Source organism: Candida margitis (genome assembly GCF_024628925.1).
Source record: "Candida margitis strain CBS 14175 chromosome Unknown scaffold16, whole genome shotgun sequence".
Taxonomy (NCBI): domain Eukaryota; kingdom Fungi; phylum Ascomycota; class Pichiomycetes; order Serinales; family Debaryomycetaceae; genus Lodderomyces; species Lodderomyces margitis.
In genome coordinates, this window is record NW_026261824.1 from 82,888 (window position 1) to 106,266 (window position 23,379).

Genomic DNA, 23,379 nt, shown 5'->3' on the forward strand with positions numbered 1-23,379 from the left:
TCAGAAAGATACAAAGATTTGGTAGTGTGAGGGTTTGCAAAGAGGAGAAGAAGGAGGAAACGTTAAATGAGTAACTTTTCTTATCAGATGTTTCATGCATTATTATTATTATTATCAGTCATGTGAACTTGGTTACAAACCGGAACTCTGTTTCAAATTCGAAAATATCAAAGATAAGAGATGCGTATTTAAATGTTACAAGATCCGCTGATGTTTGAATTCAGTTGACTTCCCCAGAAATCAAAAAGCTAAGCAGGATGAGTTTGTCGGATAAGATCAGCAATGATGTCGAAAAACATGGTCATCACCTTTTAGATGCTATTCCAGAGGGTAATATCAGTTCAATCAACAAAACTGGTTTGGAACTTTATGAAAAAGCTCAGGACGTGACTGAGGAGGAAGATGCTGAAATATACAAAAAGATTGTCCGAAAATTAGATTACCGAATTGTTCCATTATTGTGTTTTACCTATATGCTTCAATTTTTAGACAAATTGTCATTGAATTATGCCTCTGCTTACACACTCATTGAAGATTTGGGCTTGGAAGGGCAACGTTATTCATGGGTTGCTGCTGTTTTTAACTTTGGGTACTTGTTCTGGGCCTATCCAGGAAACTACATCATCCAGAAATTACCAGTTGCTAAATATACTTCGTTTATGTTGTTTTCGTGGTCAATTATCTTGATTGGCCATGTTGGGTTGAGAAACTACCAAGGTGCATTGGTCATTAGGTTCTTGTTGGGTATGTTTGAAGCTGGTATAAGTCCGTCATGCATGATGATTTGTGGCTCCTTTTACACCATTCAACAACAACCAATTAGAATGTGTTTGTTTTTGTCGTTCAACGGTATTGCCACAATGTTGGGGGCATTGTTGGCTTTCGGATTGGGACACGTTGAAAACGGTACAGTCACCCAGTGGCAATTGATTTTTCTTGTCATTGGATTGATCAACTTTGCATGGTCATTGATTTTCCTTTGGTTGTGTCCCGATTCACCTCAGGGTGCCAAGTTCTTGACCGAACAAGAAAGGTCCATTTTAATCAAACATATTGCTAAAAACAACCAAGGTGTCAAAGATCAAAAATTCCAGAAATACCAAGCATTTGAAGCACTCAAGGATACCACGGTATTGATGTTGGCTGCCATCGGACTAGCATGCGGTGTGATCAATGGTGGATCGTCCAACTTTATCTCAGCATTGATTAGAGGATTTGGTTTTACTGGGATAGAGGCTACCGCATTGCAGTTGCCATTGGGTGCAATTGAGTTCGTGTTTGTTCTTGTGGGTGGTTACATTGCCCTTCGAGTGAAAAATACCAGATGCATTGTGCTATTCGTATTTTGCATAGCTCCTTTGGGTGGGTTAATTGGTATCCAGACAATACCTTTGGAACGGAGATGGGATTTGGTTGGATGTTCGTTTTTGCAGTATATTGTCGGGGGACCGATAATCATGTGCTGGATCTTGTTAAATGCCAATGTTTCGGGAAGTTCGAAAAAAACAACTGCCAATGGATTGTGGTTTTTGATGTATGCTGCTGGTAATATTACTGGAGCCAATATCTTTTATGCTGACCAGGCGCCCAAGTACAGAAGTGGTATTATGGGAATGTTGACAAGTTATTGTGGAGTCATGGCCTTGGCAATTTTGATGCGGTTAGTGTTGATGAGAAGAAACAGCATGAGAGATAAGGAGTTGGGTAAACAGACAGAGGAGCAAGCCGAGCAGGCAATTTTGAATGGGTTCATGGGAATGACTGATTTTGAAAACAAAGGGTTCAGATACTCATTGTGAGGTGGAGTTATGTACTTTAGTTGTTTTATATGTGAGAGTGTGACTATCTAGTGATGAAGATGTTGTAATGACAGCAAAAAGCGTAGAGATGGATGCCAGGGTGTTTTGAACGGCTGAAGTAGGGTGTTGTATAATGAGTATGTACTGTATACAATGAGATCTTCCATTGGACAAAAAAGAAATAATTTTAAAATTAAAATTGAAAATAAAAGATCCCATTTATTGTTTGCAATCCAGTGAAAGGTATGGCGAGAACCAGAAGTGGGTCAAAAAAGGCTTCAGCTAAGGAGGATATAACGTTGAGATCCACTGCTTCGATATTCAAGAATGCGGATCCTGCCCTTCTTGAAGAAGACGAGGAGAAGCAGAAGAAGAAGAAAAATAAGGCGGAGGATGTCAACGCTGATAAGGAACCATTAGGAAATGCACAAGATGATATCGAAAATGCTGGATTCCCTTTTAATTACCTTTACAAATTTCAAGATTTTTTGAATGAACATGTCAATCTTTTGAAAGGAGTGCAGTTGTTACTTATTGGATTCTTTATACAATTGATTTATTTAAACCAAGACAAATTTGATCATTTAAAACTGACACTACCAATGATTTTTTTCAGTTGTGTTGGTATTGTTGCTTGCATGGTGCTTAGTATAGTGAGAAGCAAACTGGACAAACTTCATGTGCCTGATTTCAATTACTTTTACTGCGTGTTGATACCATCATTGATTGGTATTGTCCATTTCGATCGTAACTGGATTATTGTCAATTGTGCGCTCAATTACTTTGTCATTGATCAAATGAATCCAATCTTCAATTTGATTTCGAGTGTGATATTTTTTGAGATTTACAAGGAAGATTCAAAAGCAACTTTGGATACATTTCAGTTTATTCAAATTGGTGCAGCCCATTTTTTCTTCAGTTTTGCCTTGAATCATATTAACGATATCAATATACATGGCCTGGAGGATGGGGACGTGGCTAAAGGTAAGAGTTCGTTGAAAAAGTCAGAGATTCAACTTGTATGTCTATTGCTTGTGAATATTTTGTTTAATCGTGCCTTAACTGATATGGCCTTGCCGTTGCAGATTTTTCAAAAATTGGCCATCAGCTTTGTTGTTACTGGACTCTTTGCCTATCCTGTTTTTGCATTTTTGCCTGGGTTGGTCAACATCGGCTTATTTGGAGGCATTTTCTGCTACTTGACAATCTTTCAATTGAACCAAGTGGTGGGAAAGAATGCATTAACCTGGTTGTATGAGTACATTGATAGTGACCCAGAGAAAATATACTTGATAAAGGTATGGGCCAGTCTGGCTGTGGTTGTTATACCATTGGTGTTTCTCCTCGCCAACTCAGTGAGTTTGAATGTGAGAAGAAAAGTTTGGCATTTGTATGTAATTTTTGCATTGACATTTTCTGGCGAGATTTTATTCGGTCAAGTTCAATTTACCTTGATAGCGTTGCTCGGTATGATTGTTGTGTTTTTGATAGTTGAGGTTTTCAGACTTAACCAAATCAGTTTTATTGGTAAATACTTGTTCAATGTGCTTGCGAAATTTCAGGATCTGAAAGATAAGCAAGGACCATTGAACTTGTCGTATATTTATTTACTTGCTGGGATTACTACTCCAGTCGTTTACGACTATCTTGTACATGGAGAAAGGGCCAGTGTAATTCGGTACATTGGACCTATTACTTTAGGAGTAGGGGATACCTTGGCGTCCGTTATAGGTAGGAAATTTGGCTCAATCAAATGGAAGGGAAGTGAAAAGTCGGTACAAGGTACAGTGGCATTCTTTGTTGGCTCATTACTTGCAGTCAATGCTGTCGAATACATAAATGCAGGAAACAAAAAGTACTTGCCCGTTGCAAATTGGGAAAACTTGGTTGTTTCAATCATATTGGCTGCTTTACTAGAAGGTACATCTGACCTCAATGACAATTACTTGACCCCCATCTTCCTTCCTGCTGCATACGAGTTGTTGAATAGATGTTACTAGACATTATAATGAAAACTTTAAACCAGAAACAGGCAATTTCAAAATCAATAGAGTCGTAATCTCTCGTTTATCTTGTCTTTTTAACGTGTCTACTATGCTTATGTAACTCGTATGCGTAGCCTCAATCACCTGTTTTTTGTTTTTTTTTTTCTTTCTTTCTCTCACACGTGTGTGTGTGTATGTGTGTGTGTATGTGTGTGTATCTTAGACTTTATATATAAATCTAGAACCGAGACCCCTTTTGGTGAAAGCACAGGTTGACAAAAATAAAAAGAGAAGAAGGAAAGAAAGAGAAAAACAAAAACATTTAAAGTTTACATATCAAAAGTTTTGACACATTATCTTGCAGTTTACAAGTAGCAGCTATGGTATCACAAAGAAGGGCGCCAAAGATACTATCTCGAAATGAGATAACTGATCTCATAGCCGAGGAGAAGATCATTGTCATCTACGATAGACTGGTGTTGAATTTAACACTGTGGATTTCGAGACATCCAGGTGGAGACACAGCCGTCCTTCATATGGTGGGTAGAGATGCAACTGATGAAATGAACGCCTATCATGACCCCAAGACGTTGAAGATGTTTAAGAATTTCAAGATTGGCGAAATTGACCATGTGTGGGAGAATTTATTGCCCCCAATTCAAGGAGCAGTCTATGAAAAGGGGCGTTATGTTGAGATCAAGAGTGCCGATTTAGATTCCAAATTGGATAGTAATTTATCCGAGAGTGGCTCAGATTTGGACTTGCAGTCTTTGCCTAGTTCCATTTCGGATAAACCGGATGAGATTCCGTCAAAGGAGAAAGTTTCTCCTACACGAAGTGAATGCGATCCAAAGTTGGTCAAACCAGTGGTGCCCCAAAATGTATTGGTGACTGAGTCAAATAAAGATGTGTTGTTCCCGGTGCATCATTCGCCAATTGTTGACCCCAAACTCCTTATGGAAAATTATGATAACCAATTGTCTCAGCAGGATATATTGTCGGTCCCTTCATTAGACTACAAGACACAAGGGTATTTGAGAGATGAGTACAACAAACTACATCTGTTTCTCATTAGTCACAATTTTTACCAGTGTGATTATTGGGCGTATGTGAGGGAAGTTGTCAAAATTGGTTCGCTTTTCTTGTACTCGTTGTCATTTTTCAAATTGAATTGGCTTTTCATGAGTGCCCTTTTTATGGGTATGGCTTGGCACCAGGGCACATTTATTGCCCATGATGCTGGACATGTTTCAATCACTCACAATTATCAATTTGATAATCTTTTCGGCATGATTATTGCTGATTGGTTTGGTGGTTTGAGTTTGGGTTGGTGGAAGAGAAACCACAATGTTCACCATTTGATCACCAATGATCCCGTTCATGATCCTGATATTCAACATTTGCCATTTTTTGCTGTCAGTGTCAGACTATTTGACAATGTTTATTCGACATATTATGAAAGGATCTTACCCTTTGATGCATTTGCAAAAGTATTGATTCCATTGCAACAGTATCTCTATTATCCTATATTGTGCTTTGGAAGGTTTAATCTTTACAGGCTTTCATGGGCTCATCTTTTATTAGGACAAGGTCCAAGAAAAGGCAAAGCGGCTTGGTTCAGATACTTTGAGCTTGTTGGGTTGAGTTTTTTTTTCTATTGGTTTTTCTACTTGTTGGTGTTTAAATCGATTGAAGGTGGGTGGAATAGGTTCAACTACGTAATGGTTAGTCATATGGCGACAATGTTGGTGCATGTTCAAATCACATTGTCTCATTTCGCAATGTCAACGTCCGATCTAGGAGTCAGTGAATCATTCCCATCAAGACAACTTAGAACCACAATGGATGTGGATTGTCCCGAGTGGTTGGATTTCTTACATGGAGGTTTACAGTTTCAAGCTATTCACCATTTGTTTCCACGGTTACCTCGTCACAATTTTAGAAGGGTGCAACCTCATGTGATTGATTTTTGTAAAAAAGTGGGACTTCCTTATTCCATTTATGGGTTTGGTGAGGGTAATGGGGTTGTGATTAGTAAATTGGCTGATATTGGGAAACAATGTACGATCTTATTAGATGCAACTAAAAAGTATGATGGTGATTTATATTAAAACGAGGGGTGTTAAGTTGTTTAGTGGAAAAGGAGAGGTGTGGGTATATTTATTAGAGATATATTAGACGAATAAAAGGACGTTTACTGGTATTCCTGTTGTGCATACGTATTTAAGCTCTGTTTTCGGTCGTTTTTTCCTTCATGACATCATGATTTATCATTCCTTTATCATCTAGGTATCTAATAAAGTCAATAACCAAACTATTTTCATTCTTGATTTGATCTTGGCTAATTAAATGTTTAAATAAGGATGATTTAGACGTTGTTGTGTTTTCAGTCCTATTGGAGTATAATTTAGGTACAAGAATAGTAACCCCATTTAGTTTTCTCTTGTAATGAGTCAAGCTATTTTGGAACTTGGTTGCTATTGGATTAGGATCATCGTGAGCATTGGGTATTTCATGAATATTTTTACAGTTGTTTCCATATTTGCATTTACCATATTGTTGAAAAAACCGACATATGGTTTTACTTCGTTTATTGTTCTCCTGAGTGCCATTTCCATCCAATGGCCGTTTCAGTCTTGTATTCTGCTGGTGTAATTTACGTTTTGCCTCCTTGAGTTGTTGTTTACGTTCAACATTGGCTTTAGTGGGCCAGTTTTTCTTTCTTTCTTCTATCCACTTGGCTATGTCCTCTTCTGTTTGGAGTGTAATATTAGTTCCCGGTATTGCTACTGCCTTCTTGGTGGCGTTTGAAGAAGAACCAGGTGAATCATTGATTGGTGTCTCTTGCACATCTTGCACACCCTTGTTGGTTATCGCTGGCTGTAGCTCAGGATTAACTTCAGTGGTTGATGATTCTGGAGTCTCGTTTGGTAAATGCGTCGGTAGGTCGAATAAAAAGTCCATATCCAGGTAGCTGTGCTTGTGCTTGTGTTTTGTTGGATGTACTGTGGTTGTGGAGTTATCACAATTCTTTTCTCATCGGAGAAAAACCTGAATAAAAGGAGTAGAACGTGACTCTTTTTATTAAGAGTGCTTTCTTTAAAACATGTACAAAACCATCAAGTAGGACGATTGGTGTAGTGGTAACATAATTGCCTTCCAAGCAATTGCCGTGGGTTCGATTCCCGCATCGTTCATTTTTTTATGTTATTCCATAATTTTATTTTTGAGCTTCATTGTAGCGTTTTTCTTGTTTTTTGGTTCAGCTTCCTTAAGAGTGAGTTAGGTTTAATATGATAGAACTCTTTGATTTCCTTTGAATTCAAATCTAGTTACATATAAATCAGCTTTCTTCAACAATGTTTTTATTTTAGCTATTGGTTTCTTTTTTTTTGCAACAAATTTGTTGCCAATTAAACCTAAAATCAATCTTGCATGTCAAATCAAAAACAGAAGAGGAAAGAATAAGCCCTTAGCGAGAAGCAAGCTGTGGTTGCTGGTGTTTACCATACCTTTTGAGATTAATCTAAAGAATGCTACTCTACAAAGAATCGTTTTGATGGTGATGATGAAAGACAAACTTTGCAAGAGTTTCTTTTGCAAAAATTAAAAAAAGGAATTTATTTAAAAAAGAAAAAAGTGCAAATAAAACATCTGAGACAAAAAGAAAGCTAAAAGAATTAGAAAGTTGAAAAAAAAAAAGTTTAAAAAGGAAGAGATAATTAAAAGAATGGCCCAAAATTGAATTCCAATAGTTTAAATCAGAGGAGTTAGTTGAATAAGTTGGTTGGTTGAGAAGAAAAGGTATGTTGTTGTTTATATTCAGCACCACTTCTCTTGTGAATGATAGATGATACAAGAGGGAGTAGGGGGGTGGGGGAGGCAATTCTCATATTGCTTTGCTTTTTTTATGGCTATGTAGTAGTAGCAACAGTAACAAGTAGAAGAATATAATAAGCAAAAAAAAATAAAGAATAAAAGAAAAATAGTATTGGTGAACAAAGAAGAAAATGAGTGACGTAAATTTTTGTCATATGACAAAAGAACTCTTTTACGAACAATACAGGTGGAGTAGAGTATGTGTAGTGAGTATGTGCATGATGTGTGCGTTTGTATTGACAGTGAATTTGAGTGTCAATGATATTTTGATATGGTTGGCTTTGCTGTGTAAGGGGGGTTATATACTGTTTTGTGTAATATCTGAAATCCGTTACTAAAAAATTCCTCGGAACAAAACACGAGAAAAAAAGAAAAAAAATTGTTCCACAGGCCAATCTATCCGGAGAGAGAGACATAATCAACCAACAACTGTAGCTAATATTGGTGTTCTTTTTACCACACTTTAATACTCAGTAAACATAAAAGGAGGAGAAAGAGGAGTACAAAACAAAGGGGATTGGAATTGTTGGGCATAAAATGAGATGAATAAAGAGTAGGAGTGTGGTATATAGTTGTAAGAAGCCATAGATGCTGTACTTTAGTAAGTAATGTAAAGTTGCAATTTCTGAAGTATGTCTGTAGGTGGTTAGATTAGATTAGATTTGATTTGGTTGCAGTAGGTGGATTATGTCACACGGACTTCGTTTATCAAATACACCAGTGGTAAAGGGAGTATACACACATACATACGTCGACAAAAGATATAAACTGAACTCCGTTTGTAATATATTTCTGTCTGTCTGTCTGTCTGTCTGTCTGTGTCTGTTGTTTTTATTGTATTTAATTTTATATATACAGTACCAGGAATAAACACATGAGAGAACAATAGTGAGGTTACTTAAAACAATTATAGATGATGTTGATGAAAGAATTTTTTTTTTTTTGTTCTGCTGTCTTGCATTTTGACATTTTTTGTAAAACAAATGTAAAACACTGTTGAGACATTCTTTGTTGTTTTTGACATTTTTTAACTATAGTAGTAGCATACATATCAGAAGCTTATACTAGATAGTTTTGAAACTAATTATAATAATAACAAAAGTTGAGTAGTGTGCTATTCGTTTCATCTAATTTTTTTAGTCTTCACAGTTTTCTTAATTTTTATTTTTATTTTTATTTTTATTTTTTTATTTTTCGAGGGCAACGGATTTCAGAACCATTTCGATCTTTTATTTTATTTTTTATATTTTATTTTTTATTTTATTCTTTATTCTTTATTCTTTATTCTTTATTCTTTATTCTTTATTCTTTTTATTTTTATTTTTATTTTTTGGTTTGTCTCAAAATTTGTCTCAAAATTTGTCTCAAAATTTGTCTCAAAATTTGTCTCAATTTTGTCTCAAACGAAGGATTTCCACTTTTTTTTTTCTCTTTTTCTTTGTCACCATATTACTATTAAGTATTTACTACAGCTGTAAGAGTAGTTAGTTTATTTTTCTAACTAGAAGGAGAAAATTAAAGTTATGTATCAAAAAATCAAAAAAGAGACTAATGTTGTCGATGGGAAGTTACTTTAAAACATTGTCTCTCTCCCATTAGACAGAGACAGTGTTTTAGAAAAAGGTGGTGTCTAATTTTTTACTTAAGAGGAGAGAGAACAATTGTTTTTTTGTTTCTGAATTCCGGTGTCTAAAATAAATGATAAATAACAATACAATATACACTACAGTAAATGATGTATATATACATAAGTGTATATATCAAGTAACCTATATATATATTACAGTTGCTATTTGTTTAAACAAATTTGAATTGGTTGTTGTCGTCATTCGAATATTTTATTATTTATTTTATTTTATATTTTATTTTTCTCTTACATTTTGTGTAACGGACTTCAACTTTAAATTTTTTAAAAAATAAAAAATAAAAAATAAAATGAATACAATAGAATATAGAATGAAAAAAAAAGAAGTAAAAGTATAATGTATAATATATATATATATATATATATATATATATTATAAAATTACATCATTTAATTTGTTCCCAATTTTTTGAAATTTACTTTTAAACAAGAGATATATACCCACCAATTTACTACCTATTTACTACTTACTTACTACACCCAAATAGTCATCAGCAATAGGTCAACTCATATATATATATATATATATATATATATATATTCATACTCGGTGAGCCCATGAGAGACATTATATACTGCGAAGACAATAAGACAATCAACTAATACTACCACTACTACTACTACCACCACTCATTACACACCACATCCTTGTCACACACACACGTCAAGCAATTGGAACCATCATCTAACTGTCTTTCCACCATTACATAAATTACTTTTTAATTGCAACAAAAAGATTTAACACAACTGAACTACTACAAAACTTTTGTTCAATTATTTTTAATTTTTATTTTGATATGGCAGAATACAACAACAGATATACTACTACAAATGCAGGTGAACACAATGGCAAAACGACATCTAATAACTGTACCAACGATTACTACTATAACAATAGCAACCCAAGTGGTAATAACGACGTGAATGCTTCTACCAACAACCACTATAGAGCAACTTCAAATATTGCTGCAAATATAAAACCAGATGCACCCACTGAAGGAAGTTTTCAACAGGGTTTATATCAAACTTCATCATCACTAGCAGGAGTACAACCTTCATACGTATTACATGCTACGCCTATTCCTCATCCACCGCAACACCCACTCATGTCGTTACCTCCCCCAATCACATCTGCTATGAATAGTCAGGCTAGCCCATCACAATCCATCAACCACCTTTACCACAACCGCAACAATAACAATAGTATTGGCAACAGCTTCACTCTGAGAGCTAGTCCCCATTTTCAAATGTTGGGTCATAATAGAAACAATAGTCTGGAACACAATATACAATATGAAACTTCTCATCAGTATGGCTGTGGTGGTAACAATGACGCTGCTTTTAGCCATGTGCCACAGTCTTATATGAATGGTTATCCATTAAGCCAACCAAAACCAACATTACCATTACCTGCAAATCATCAACTGCAGACACAAACACAGGAGCAGCAGCAACCACCACAGCCAAGAGATTCTCAAGAACAACTTACAAGCAACAACTTTCCCAATGATCCCACGTCTTCTTCACAACCCCACAACTCCAATGACAAGTTTAATTCACTGCTGTACCACATGGGCCAGCCTTCTCAATCAAATTCCCAATTTGTGCGTCAATTTCTGCATCATTTAAACCCAAATTACGCTGTCAACCTTAAATTTATCAAGGATTTAAACACAATGATGAATAATTGGTCAGAAGATGAGGTGAAGGCGAGAAGAAGATTGGTCAAGTTTGACGTTCTGCATGGGGATAACAACACAATGCAAATGATAAACTTTGAAGCTATAAAATCAGTTGACTACGGAGTAACACAAGCAGTCATTTCTTGTATTTATTGGCAAGAAAAGAATAGGTTTATTTGCACTTCAGTTGATATCATTTTATTGCTTGAATACTTGGTTCATCAAAGTTTTGGTATTGAAGAAAAAAACCGTATTAGACGAAATTTGCAAAGTTTGAAACCAACAACTGTCTCAAGATCAAACAAAAATGATCGTGACTTTTTCAGTTTAATCATGAGTATGGAAAATCCTCGTCCCAGAAATATTGAAAAGGACTTGAAAGTGTTTAATTGGAGTGATTTGGGTAAAGCTATTGCCAAGGTTATGTCAAAATATTATGTTGTATCTTCACCATCACCAGGATCGGCAAATTTATGGTGTAATGGTGGTCACCAACTGCATAATGTGCCGTTGTCGGGATCACCAGCGCCAGCAGCGCCACTAGCACCAGCAACACGACAGACACCCCAGTCTTCACAGACACTGCAAGAAGGAGGGATGCACGCGAGGCAAAGCCAGTTAGCATACGGTAATGGCAATAATTTACACCACGCCAGCCAACCACCATTGCACAAGCCGAGTTTACCACCTTTGACTCTGGTTGCTCCTATTTCAAATTCTTCAACTCCAACATCTACGCAGTTTCCCCATCATCAATCTCCTCAACCATACGGAGAAGAGATACGAAGTTCAAGTTCTGCACCCGACCTTCAAAAGACCCACTATCTGCTGGATTCAAACCGGCGCAAGGACTTTGCTTTCCCCCCCACGGCAAGAGTCCAACTGAGTAATACATCAACAATAGGAACCCCTCTGGACAGCTCTAATGTACGTAGACAAGTAACCCCTACATATCATACTCAAGAGTCAAAACAACAGTATCATCATCATTATCATTCGCAACCAACTGGCTTTCAATTACCATTACCACCTCCTAGGCTATTTCCTTCTGGTAAACATTCTTATTCACGAGTAACACCTAGTACAATAGACGCAGGAGTAACCTCGCAACAACAACAACAACAACCTGTGATACCAAGGTCGAGTGACGAATCTACCAAGGAGACGAGTAACATGAACTCAGTTGCATCATTTGGATTATTGAACTCTGCAGCGAATGATTCATCGTCCTTTTCAAACAAAGAAGAGCTGCTGCTGGATAGTGATAGATGCACGAGTAAGTTGAAGTCTGGATCCAACGCAAGAGGGTTAGTATCGTCGTCGGGTCAACACCCACCATCAATCAATTTTTCCGACAGTCCATCTCCAGATAAGGAGATTGAAGGTGATACTAGTTCGGGCTCAGAGAGACCTTCAAGTAATGATGACGATGATGCAGGTAGTGCATTGTCGGGCAACTCAAAAGCAAGTGTCGATAATTCTGATGACAGTGGACAGACAAACAAGAGTAATGGTATTTCGAATAGCAACAGTTCAATTAGTAGTGGTTCTAAAGACTCGTCAAGTTTATTTTCAATGCAACGTGATCTGGGTAATTCAAGTGAAGAATCAACAATGTCAAATTCAGTACCTGGAAGTGGTAAATTGACTCCATTGAATTTCAATAATAACAACAATAGTGTTGGTAGCTTGCTGGGAACTAATGGAGGTGCTGCTGCAACTACCAGTTCAAGTTTTCCAAAGACGAGTTTGCGTGCTTTAATTGACCCACAACCATCATCTCTTTTGGGACATAAAGTGGAAGAAGATGGAGAACCAGTAGGAGATAATGGTAATGAAGATGAAGATGGATCGATGGAGGATGATGCAGATGAAATGGATGTTGACGATGGCAATAAGATCCACAACCCCAACTGGAATCGAGATGAATCTATCAGGATTAGAGCTCCACCCATGACGAAAAAGAGAAGGAGAAAGCCACAAAGGAAAATGAGTAATTCGCATCATCAACTACAGAATAATGCAACTTCACAGTATTTTGATAATAAAAATGAGAAGTTTACTTCTTCTCATCATCAACCTTTGCCCAGTTTGAACGGTGGAGTAATGAAGCCACAACTACCACCGATATCTCAATTGCTTAAATCAGAATATACCTCAAACGAAGCAAGTCCTCCATCGTCACCTGCTTATCAATCACCCTTGGCTGTCGATGATGAAAGAGTACCATTGGTTAAAAAAGTTCATAATTGGAAAGATTATTGATTAATCTCGCCCTATGATTTTGGCTCGATATATAAAGAGGATGTTTTGTATTACGAATAGATTTTAATGAGTTTGTTTCCTTTAATGTAAGGCTAAGTTTTGTATTACTACCACTGATCTATCTATCCATCTCTCCGTAAAGCCATCATTCTCCTTTTATATCACTGACTTTACTCTCTCAGTTTATTGTCCAGTTTACGTTCAATTTCATCGACTGTTGGTTTGAAATTTGGCGTATTGGCAAAAACAGCCCCCCTTTCTGGTTCAATAGTAACATAACTTAAATAATCCAGGGAGTTTCTCGTGCTGGGATTTTCAAAGACAGGTTGAGCGGAAATTCTGGTATTCGAGATTGATTGAATACTACGACTATTATTTGATAATGTGCTTTGTTTTTGAGTGTTGGTGGTGGTGGTGGTGGTGGGGACATTATAGTTTGATTGAATGAGGATGTTTCTTGGTCCGTTGATTTTGACAAAATCGGTGGTTCCCAAGGAATATATTGTCCATTTTGTTTTTATTTGGTGATAGATACGACCAAGGTATGAAACGACTGATTTAGTAGATTGGGAAATCCGCAACCAGTAAGATTTGATTTGACGATACGTTGATGGTGATGGTGAGGTAGTAGCTTGTGGTGAGGTAGATGCTATATGTTGCTTACTGACTTTTGTATCCAGCAGTGCTACTACTGATGCTAGCGTTTGTTGTGAAATAGCTGATGTATCTTTGACAACACAGTTTTCCAAATCAAAAGGTCCATTCACGGTAATGGCCAATATAGCACGTTTATTAATCAAAATTTCCTCACCTTCGTCCACATCTAATTGATAAATACCTCCATTTCCAACAAGTCCCACTTGTCCTCTGCCACCTAACAAAGTATATCCTCTATTACTCCAGCTCTTTAACCCAGTCTCCACTTTAGTGCCTCTACTAGTATTGTTGTTACCACTCAATTGCTTGGCGAATTTCTTGGAAATGTATCGAGGTAGATTATGTAAACTTATGGACAATGAGTTCCCGGTATAGACTTGAATTGCATCATTGTTTAACACGGCCCAATCATTCAGTCCATCAAGGATCAAACTGACAAATGATGAGTCGGAAGTAGCACGATTATTTGATTTGTTTTTACTACTGATTAATAAAGAAATTGGTATTGTTGAAATAATGTTTTGGAAACTTTGAAATTTGCCCATGAGAATTAATCGTTTCCACCAATGAGGGTACTCAATCGTGTTACGTATTACTGGGCCATCATCTGTAACTTCAGTACTACTCAATGTACCACTCGCACTGTTATTGTTGTTGATGTTGATGTTGAAGTTGGTGGTGTTGGCGCTTGATTTCAATCCGTACATAGACAACAATGACCCCCGGCGCAAGTAAATTGGAACTGAAGGCGGTGAATGAATCGACAAGATTGTGGGCGGTGTACCTAAACTTTCAAATTTAGCAGTTTCCAAAGTCTGATACGGCTTCAATTGTGTCACTTGACTAATATTATCAGAATCGGTGATTGTCTTGGTCAAAGCTGCATTATTAGCGTCTTCAACAGGTGTTGTAGTGGCTGTTGTATCTTGCGGTGCCGATTTATGGTTGATCGATATGTGACGAGTGGCAATTGATAACAGCTGAGGAAAGCTGTGTGGCTGTAGTGATCTCAACGAGATTGGAGGTCGCCATGGACCCATACCTGGTGCCATTGTGTGTTGTATAGTGCTTTGGTTTGATGGAACGCTTGATGAAAGGTTTTTTTGACATATGTTTAGCAAAAGTGCGAGAAATGGAAAAGTAAGTTAGCGAAAAAAAAAAGAGCCAAATGCTTTTCTCAATTCCCATTTGACAGATCTCTGATTTGCATAGTTGCAGTTTATGAAGCTAATTCGACTAAAGCACAAACTTCAACAAAGGAACGAGTGCAGTTGGACTCTTGTGATGCGATAAGGGCAGGTATATTGCGGCGACTTTGTCCGTATTTTATCCTCGCTAATGCGATTGACAAAGATTCAGAGTGGCAACAACACAGATATATATCCTGCTACAGTATCCTAAATACCTATTTTTAGTATATCTACAGTGATACCTGTTAGTACATCTGTTTGGCCAGTATTGTACAATTTTGAAGTATGAATCATCAGGTCACAGATTCTCTTAACTATATGTCACGTGCTTTTAGTTTCTAAGACTTATTAAATCCAATGCATTAGTTGTTCGTATTATCTTCGGATAGTACATTTGTCAAATTTAACAATACAGAGAAGATTAGCATTGTCCTTGCATAAAGATGACACGCTTTACAAAGAGATTTACCATTTTTTTTTGCTTTTTGAATCTACTTGACATACATCACCTCAAGCAGTGTCTATATAGTCATGTATTATCACCTAGATGGTACCAACATGCACTACAGTGTCAGTTTCGAACTGGGTACTTTCAATTCCAAAATCTTCTATTTTTGGCACACACACGACTTTTATTCTTTTGTTTTTCTGACTTTTTGACTTTTCACCCAATTGTATTTCTTCAAATTTGACTTACAAATATTAAATTTAACATGTGCAAAACATTGTAAGGAAGTAAAATACCTACACTTTATTAAATTGGAATTGTAAAAAACATCTCTTTATAGCATCGACTTAGGAATCACTTACACCTATAACCAGCCCATTTCCTACCCTTAAACTTGCTACTTTCGACTCATTGGCTCTTTTATTAAAATTCTGTCACCAGGACCATTTTTGCGTAGATGTAGGAAACAGAAAAAAAAAAAACCAGAAAATTTCGATATCTTTAAACCCTACTTGACCAGTTAAGAAGATCTCACAATCCACATACTTTAACACCACCAGGACCCATTTGTGGAAATTCCCTCATTGCTACAACAACTGGCCTTTTTTTCTTTTTAACTCACTTGTACCATTTGTTCATAACTTATTTATTCAACCACCTTAAAATTCACATCACCGTTAGAGACTTTTCTTTTTTAATTTCAAACATGGTTCCATCGGCAATACTCAAAAGAACGGTTCAAAGGGCTCCAAGACTCGTTGCTCCCAAGTCTTTATCTATCAGGTCGTTCACCCAATCCACCATGAGACGCATTGCTCATGAAGAAGACCTTGTGGATCTTAAAACATTACCTAGAAAAGAAGAGCCTGAAATTTATGTTCCTTTAATAAACCCAACTGAAAAGTATAAAGTACAGATTGAAGAGTTGCACAAGTTTGGTACTTATATCATGGCATGTTTACCCAAGTTTGTTCAGCAATTTTCTGTATGGAAAGATGAATTGACAATTTATGTTGCTCCATCTGCATTGAGACCAGTTGTGTCGTTTTTAAAATATCACACATCAGCTCAATTTAAAGCATGTATGGATGTCACAGCAGCTGATTATCCATCGAGAACTAATAGATTCGATGTTGTTTACAACTTGTTGTCAGTCAGGCACAATTCAAGAATAAGAGTCAAGACTTATGCTAGCGAAACCAGTCCTGTTCCTTCAGTCACTCCATTATACCAAGGTGCCAATTGGTACGAAAGAGAAACCTACGATTTGTTTGGTGTCTTCTTTACTGGCCATCCAGATTTGAGAAGAATTATGACTGATTATGGGTTCGAAGGTCATCCATTGAGAAAAGACTTCCCAACTACTGGTTACACTGAAGTCAGATACGACGAAGAGAAAAAGAGAGTTGTTTATGAACCATTGGAGTTGACTCAAGCATGGAGAAATTTCACTGTTGGTTCATCAGTTTGGGAACCAGTTGGAGAAGGTCAAGATTTCACTCCAGAAAACTTTAAATTGCCAACACCCGAACCAGAGCCAGAGAACAAGGATGAAAAGAAGTAAATATAGTCTCTATTGATTTACTAGAAATGAGATTAATAGTGTATAAAAAGAAAAAGAAAGTACTTTTGCATCTCTTAAGCTTTTTAATGTTGTTGTAGCGATGCAATCTCTTGATTCAATTTGACCAACTCTTGATTTCGCGAGTCTAAATACTCTTGTAACGACTGAGCTTGCGTTTCAAGATCTTTAATGTCATTTTCGACTTTCAGCAAATCTTCATCTCCACTACCCGATTGTTGCCTATTATACTGGTCTTGCTTGTACTTTAACAATTGCTCAAACTCATACTTTATCATTCTTTGCTCTTCGGATTGCTTTTTATCAGCATTTGATCTGTTTTGAACCTCAGAGAGCAATTTTTCTAAATCAGCTAGTTCTCTTTTCAATCTCACTTCCTCCCAATCTGTTCCTTCAGTTGCCGAAAAATCAGTCCCTCTCTCAGCATTGCCATTACTTCCGTGGCCCAATTTGTTCAAGTAGCTCTCGGCAAATGAACGTTTTGAGGCTTGCGTCTTTGTCGTTTCGAGCGGTTTGGCTTGTGCGCTCAAGTCATAGCTGGGTACTTCCTTGGAGAAAGTAGCCCTTAAACTAGCAGGTACTCCACGGGGCACTCGTTTCCCGTTTTCTCTTTGGTTTAAAATGTGCAAAAATACCAAAGTCTGGTCCTTATCTATTGTTTCAAACGACTTCGGATTGACCAAGTTCCACGCCGAGGATATATCACTTGATGGAACATTCTTTAACGTTGCATATAATGAATTTAACGAATCAAATCTTATTCTACCAAATTGATCATTATTCGATTGGTATATCGTTTCATAAGTAGATTTGTCACTGGGGGATATATACCAATCAAAATCATCGCTCAACCCATCCTCGTCATCTTCATAATCTAATCCAACATTCCTACCTTGACTCACGGCTTGGTTGGCTTGAATCAACGCCGCCTTCGACGATGGAATCAACCATGAGGGCAATTGATCAGGAACTTCGGGAATCGATCCATTAACCAAATCAAAAATCAACCTCATAGTTATACAAAACTCCTCGAAATCTAAACTCCCATCATTGTCTATATCACTAAGTGTCCAAATGGCCGATAGTTGCTGTTGTGGTAATCGGGAATTCTTCAAAACCGGAGCAACGCTATCACCGGAGAGCTTGTTGTCCACTGGTTTTAATCCTTGGAAAATTTGCCAGTACTTCTTGATCTCGGCATCTTCTAAACGTGGCATGTTTCAGGTGTATTGTTGATCAATGGCAATGATGATATGTGCTGGTGATATTCAGTGAGAGCTCCAATTAAAATAGGCTTTTGGTCTTTTGCTGGATCGAAAAATGGTGATAATTTTGTCGATTGTGGAAACTCTATGTCATACAATTTTTTTTTGCTGCCAAGTTTTAAGAACTAATGCCATTTGACAATGATATAACTGCCCTTACAACCAAATAATCGACTATGGAAACGGGCAGACACTAAGTGGGATAGTGTCTGATGCACTGGCTACTAGAAACAAGCAAGCATGTTGCTACATCAATGACAATTAAAGATTCAACTGCAAGCAAAACAATCAATTTAGAAAATGATAGACTACTACATCATGGACAGGCTCTATATACTACCAGACTGTCACAGTTATCCTTGAAGCTACTTGAAGCTTCCAGACAGTTTATTTTGGAGTTTAGTTTTGAATATACACTTAAAGCACTTGTGTTAGATTATTTGATATGCTTCGATGAAAGGAGATGTCATAAGTTGGGATAGAGTATCACTGATTAGGCTTATTGGTTTCAAAAAAAGTGCCCGAGCAGATTATTTACATGATGGGGGTACCAAAAGACGAACTATTAACCTTTCATCACTTTTCCAAGATTTGTCCACTTACACATTGTTGTGCCAATTGACAGAAGCCATATTGAGTTATCAAAGAAAGCATGCTTGAGGTAGCGAATACATTCGAGGAGGTTGACGTGTAATGGTAGCTACAAATAAACCGCCTTTTTTAACAGAGACCGCCTAATCTTTCTGTTTCAGTTTCGCAACGGCTGTTGATCAAAAGAGGCAGGACTTGGAATAACATCCCATATGGACACGAATCAGGCTTATGTGTAGTTCACACTATTGATTTCAGTATAGCTATGGCGCCCTTATGCCAAATAATTAAAAGCGAGAACGAGGAGTTACAGTGCCAACACCTGCAAACCTTTGACAAGACAAAAACACTTCTACAATCATTCACTGAGTGCTGGTTATGGGATACGCATGGAAGGAGAACACCACTAGTTCAAGTCAATAGCACAGGCCATAGGAGGCTTTTCCATTTAGTTGAGACAATTAATATTCTAAATGATAAGAGAGCATTTAAAAATTGGTGCCGTGCAGGTTCAAGTGTCACTTCAAATAGTACAATTCAGTTGCCTTTCAGAGCTTTGGCTGAGTTTACCTTTAGAAATGCTCACTAAGCACATGTCACAACCAATGAAGCATATATCACTGGTAGATAGAGAGACACGGAATTACCCATTTTCAAGTGAATTAGGTAGGGGAGAAAATAGAGTTGGGCAGTGGATTTCTTTTTTTTTTCCAAGATAGTCTAATTTCCGTCATAACAAAGCTTATTTTTTTTAACGCCACATTTACGAGGGTGATGATAATACGAGGACAAAAAAATTGTTTTGGACGTTAGCTTGGGACGCTAAGCCAAACAAGAGTGAAATTGTCACCTCTTAAAGTTGAACGCAATAGTTCACAAGCAGCAACACCAATTGGTACACAGCTGGCAAGTCAATACAAATTACTAACTTTAGTGTTTGCCCAATTTTATTTGACCAGACATGACATGCATCACAAAACCTTCTTTTTGTTCACTATTGTGACTTTAAATTATCACATCATAAATCGTCGAGTTTTAGTTAATAGGTTGTGGGGACTTGAGAATATAAATAAGTGCGTGATTGTTCTGGCTGGGGTGCAATTAGAGGAAGGGTGTGCTTTTTTTCTTTTTGACCTTGGCTTTCAGTACCCTGATTTTCTCGACTATGATATACACCACTGACAAATTCAAACTATCGAAGCTATTCATAATATGGTGCATCCTTGTTAATCTGGTATCAGCTATTTCCCTTACACCACGATGCTCGAATAAAAGGGACGATGATTTCAGATTTGAAATGTTGAGGCTAGACGATGGTAACGTGATTCATAGTTTTGCTGATACGGACGATGCACTCAACTACGCGGAGCATTTGTATCTCAACGGTGATGATGTTTCCAAATACAGGGCTTTTTGCAATGATACAAGAATGAGCTTGGAAGGCTTTGATATTTCACGAGAGGGAAAAGCCAAGAGATGGAAGTGCTCCAATGCCCCGTTAGGAACTCATTTTACTCAGAGACGTACAGTCGAGAATGGTACGTTTTTCTCTAAGTGGAGCCAAGTAGCATGTGAGTTCAACAACTCTATCCAAGAAGTTCCACATCGTGCGTTACCAAAGCCATGGAAATACACAAAATCCAAAAGAGCAGATCGTGGATTTAATCACAAATCATGTAAAAGGTTGGCCAAGTCTTTTGGTTTGGACGCGGTTGATAAAGTTAAATTCAATAATGATAAGGAAGGGGTGTCATGTGCAAGTAAGCTCAATGAATTTGCTTCTGCATCTATACGAGTGCCAATGTTTTACTCAAAACAACAAACTCAGAGGTGTGTTCGGAAATATTATGGCAAACATGGATGCAAATGTGGCCATTGGTCGAAAATCAAGTATGGAGAATTTCCAATCAAGAATAAACGCCCTGAGTATCTTTGTCTGTCTCAAAAGAATTCATGCAAGTAGTGATATGGTTTATATGTGTGATATTTCCGAGCGGTTCATCGTCCACACATATTTCGGATTTGATTGTGTGCTGTATTGATAAAACTACAAATTGGGAAGAGTGTGTTGTTCAAGGCATGGTAGGCTTTTACAATTTAAAATATGTCAAATTATTTTGTTGTTCAATTTCAAAAGCAGTCTCCCAGGGGGGATGTGTTCTTTTGTTCCTTAAATGATTGAACGTAGAACACAAGTTGAATCGTTTGTGGATTGCACTTCTGTAGATCATCAAATGGGGTATAACAAGTACATACAAGCCTAAACTAACTTGAACTGTAACAAATTTGTGGGGATTTGCGTTTCTCTTTCTCTTTTTTTTTTCTTTGTTCTCTATATATCGGGCTAAACAATAATTTACTAAATAGGTAAAAGATATCGAGGAACCAACTCAAACGTTTGATTACCCACATCTCCGTGATTGATCAATTCAATGAATCCTTCTTTTTAATATTGTGTGCCGATTAGTGCTTTGGTTCGTCACAAGGACAAGCTCTTTATCATAACCTTTGGCTACCAAAGGAAGTTTCATCAGACAAGTCTTTTAGAACAAGTTAGAAAATTACTCCTGCCACTACAGTTGACAAAGTTTAAAGTTATCTCGGTATTCAAGATGGAGAAAAGTTAGAACAAATTACGACGGAGATAAAAAGACAAATGGGTAAACAAAGTGTCAAAATGCGGGGGAGTATTTACCAACTATACCCATCGTGGACCAACACAATAAACAAGACAACAATCAGATTTACGTAATGCATGACCTAAACAGGTAGAAGACCTGCAACAGAATAAAAAGAGAGAGATTTACACACGAACTCGCTTGCCAGATGCTTGACCCAAAAAACCCCACAGATTTGCAATGCAATTTCACATCGCTTTGTTTTACCTCATTATAGGTACACTTGCCGCCACCATAAAACCAACAAAACCATCCGATGATGACTTCTACACCCCACCTCAAGGCTATGAAGATCAAGAAGTTGGAACCATTCTCAAGCGTAGAAATACTCCCAGTCCATTGACTAGCGTTGTGAACCAAGCCTCAGTTCAGAATTCATGGCAATTGTTGGTACGATCAGAGGATTCATTTGGGAACCCTAATGCCATAGCAACAACAATTATTCAGCCATTTAACGCAAGCAATGACAAGGTGGTGTCGTATCAAAGTTTTCAAGATTCAGGAAAGCTAGATTGTGCAATCTCGTTTGCAATTCAGTATGGGTCAGGGTTTGATAATTTACTTGGACAGGCTGAGATGTTTTTTATATCGGCATTTCTAACTCAGGGATACTATGTTGTTGTTCCTGATCATGAGGGTCCGAAAAGCACATTCACTGCGGGCCGGCAGTCCGGGAAAGCCACTTTAAACTCAATCAGAGCAACATTGAACTCAGAAAATACAACCGGGATTCACTCCGGTGCACAAGTTATGATGTGGGGGTATTCAGGAGGCTCTTTAGCGTCAGGATGGGCAGCTGTATTACAAAAGGAGTATGCACCAGAACTCAGCCTGAATTTAATTGGTGCCGCACTTGGTGGGTTTTACTCCAATTTGACGGCCCTTTTTGACTATACAGATGGAACTATCTATGCTGGCTTAGTGCCCAATGCGTTGGGTGGAATTGGAAACGAATACACCAATGTTAGTGACTTTTTGAATCACAAAGTTAGCTCTGATGATGCTGAGCAGTTTCTGGAACGAGATGATTATTGCATCACAGATAGTACTTTTGCAAACCTCTTTCGAAATTACTTTTCAGGTTCAGATAAAGTATTCCCTGATGGATGGGGAATCTTTAATGAAGAGCCTCTCAAGTCGACAATGGAAGAAAATGGCTTAGTATACTTGTCTAAAGACTATGTTCCACAAATACCAATCTTTATTTACCATGCAACAAACGATGATATTTTACCGTTTAGAGATTCAAACGAGACGTTTCTGCGTTGGTGTGAGTGGGGACTTGAATCAGGGGAGTTTAATGAAGATCAAACTTATGCTCATATTACAGAAGCATTAGTAGGAGCTCCTGCTGCTTTGACATGGGTAATTGATCGGTTCAATGGTGTGCCGCCAGTTCAAGGGTGTAAGCATACTGCAAGAGTGTCTAATTTTGATTATCCTGGTATAGCATCATCCATCTTTGATTATTTTTCATCGATATTGGATATGTTGATGGGATCTGAGTTGGGTCCATTTTTGGAATAGCTTAATTAGTTGAAGGTTTATAAAATTAGATTTAAGACCATAGACTGAAACGTTTAGTAGAGGTTCAAAATGCGTTTCTCACCCAAAGGTGTTGCAAAACTTCTCCCTTTTTTCTCAAAATTGATATGCTGAGAAGGAATAATCAAATCCACTAACTTGGACTTAAACAGCACTCAAAGGCTTTCC

General features: G+C 37.3%; 10 protein-coding genes across 10 annotated transcripts; 7 read left to right on the forward strand and 3 right to left on the reverse strand. All coding sequences in view use genetic code 12, as the record gives it.

The window, feature by feature from the left end:
- Window positions 1-257: 257 nt before the first annotated feature.
- On the forward strand, window positions 258-1,799 carry CANMA_003315 (uncharacterized protein; the record flags this gene model as incomplete). Its single annotated transcript, XM_051815479.1, has 1 exon — window positions 258-1,799. One exon carries the CDS (start codon window positions 258-260, stop codon window positions 1,797-1,799), a length of 1,542 nt encoding a protein of 513 aa, XP_051671053.1.
- A 245-nt stretch (window positions 1,800-2,044) lies between these two features.
- On the forward strand, window positions 2,045-3,799 carry CANMA_003316 (dolichol kinase; the record flags this gene model as incomplete). Its single annotated transcript, XM_051815481.1, has 1 exon — window positions 2,045-3,799. The coding sequence occupies one exon, from the start codon at window positions 2,045-2,047 to the stop codon at window positions 3,797-3,799; it is 1,755 nt and encodes a 584-aa protein (XP_051671054.1).
- A 365-nt stretch (window positions 3,800-4,164) lies between these two features.
- Window positions 4,165-5,895, forward strand: SLD1 (Sld1p; the record flags this gene model as incomplete). Its single annotated transcript, XM_051815482.1, has 1 exon — window positions 4,165-5,895. One exon carries the CDS (start codon window positions 4,165-4,167, stop codon window positions 5,893-5,895), a length of 1,731 nt encoding a protein of 576 aa, XP_051671055.1.
- Window positions 5,896-6,007: 112 nt separating this feature from the next.
- On the reverse strand, window positions 6,008-6,748 carry CANMA_003318 (uncharacterized protein; the record flags this gene model as incomplete). Its single annotated transcript, XM_051815483.1, has 1 exon — window positions 6,008-6,748. The coding sequence occupies one exon, from the start codon at window positions 6,746-6,748 to the stop codon at window positions 6,008-6,010; it is 741 nt and encodes a 246-aa protein (XP_051671056.1).
- A 3,357-nt stretch (window positions 6,749-10,105) lies between these two features.
- Window positions 10,106-13,255, forward strand: CANMA_003319 (uncharacterized protein; the record flags this gene model as incomplete). Its single annotated transcript, XM_051815484.1, has 1 exon — window positions 10,106-13,255. One exon carries the CDS (start codon window positions 10,106-10,108, stop codon window positions 13,253-13,255), a length of 3,150 nt encoding a protein of 1,049 aa, XP_051671057.1.
- A 170-nt stretch (window positions 13,256-13,425) lies between these two features.
- Window positions 13,426-14,964, reverse strand: CANMA_003320 (uncharacterized protein; the record flags this gene model as incomplete). Its single annotated transcript, XM_051815485.1, has 1 exon — window positions 13,426-14,964. One exon carries the CDS (start codon window positions 14,962-14,964, stop codon window positions 13,426-13,428), a length of 1,539 nt encoding a protein of 512 aa, XP_051671058.1.
- Window positions 14,965-16,256: 1,292 nt separating this feature from the next.
- ALI1 (Ali1p) lies at window positions 16,257-17,114 on the forward strand (the record flags this gene model as incomplete). Its single annotated transcript, XM_051815486.1, has 1 exon — window positions 16,257-17,114. The coding sequence occupies one exon, from the start codon at window positions 16,257-16,259 to the stop codon at window positions 17,112-17,114; it is 858 nt and encodes a 285-aa protein (XP_051671059.1).
- An 83-nt stretch (window positions 17,115-17,197) lies between these two features.
- END3 (End3p) lies at window positions 17,198-18,349 on the reverse strand (the record flags this gene model as incomplete). The annotated part of the gene is made up of 1 exon (XM_051815487.1): window positions 17,198-18,349. One exon carries the CDS (start codon window positions 18,347-18,349, stop codon window positions 17,198-17,200), a length of 1,152 nt encoding a protein of 383 aa, XP_051671060.1.
- A 1,851-nt stretch (window positions 18,350-20,200) lies between these two features.
- On the forward strand, window positions 20,201-20,951 carry CANMA_003323 (uncharacterized protein; the record flags this gene model as incomplete). The annotated part of the gene is made up of 2 exons (XM_051815488.1): window positions 20,201-20,213; window positions 20,299-20,951. The coding sequence occupies 2 exons, from the start codon at window positions 20,201-20,203 to the stop codon at window positions 20,949-20,951; spliced, it is 666 nt and encodes a 221-aa protein (XP_051671061.1).
- An 895-nt stretch (window positions 20,952-21,846) lies between these two features.
- On the forward strand, window positions 21,847-23,193 carry CANMA_003324 (lipase family protein; the record flags this gene model as incomplete). Its single annotated transcript, XM_051815489.1, has 1 exon — window positions 21,847-23,193. One exon carries the CDS (start codon window positions 21,847-21,849, stop codon window positions 23,191-23,193), a length of 1,347 nt encoding a protein of 448 aa, XP_051671062.1.
- Between the last annotated feature and the right edge of the window lie 186 nt (window positions 23,194-23,379).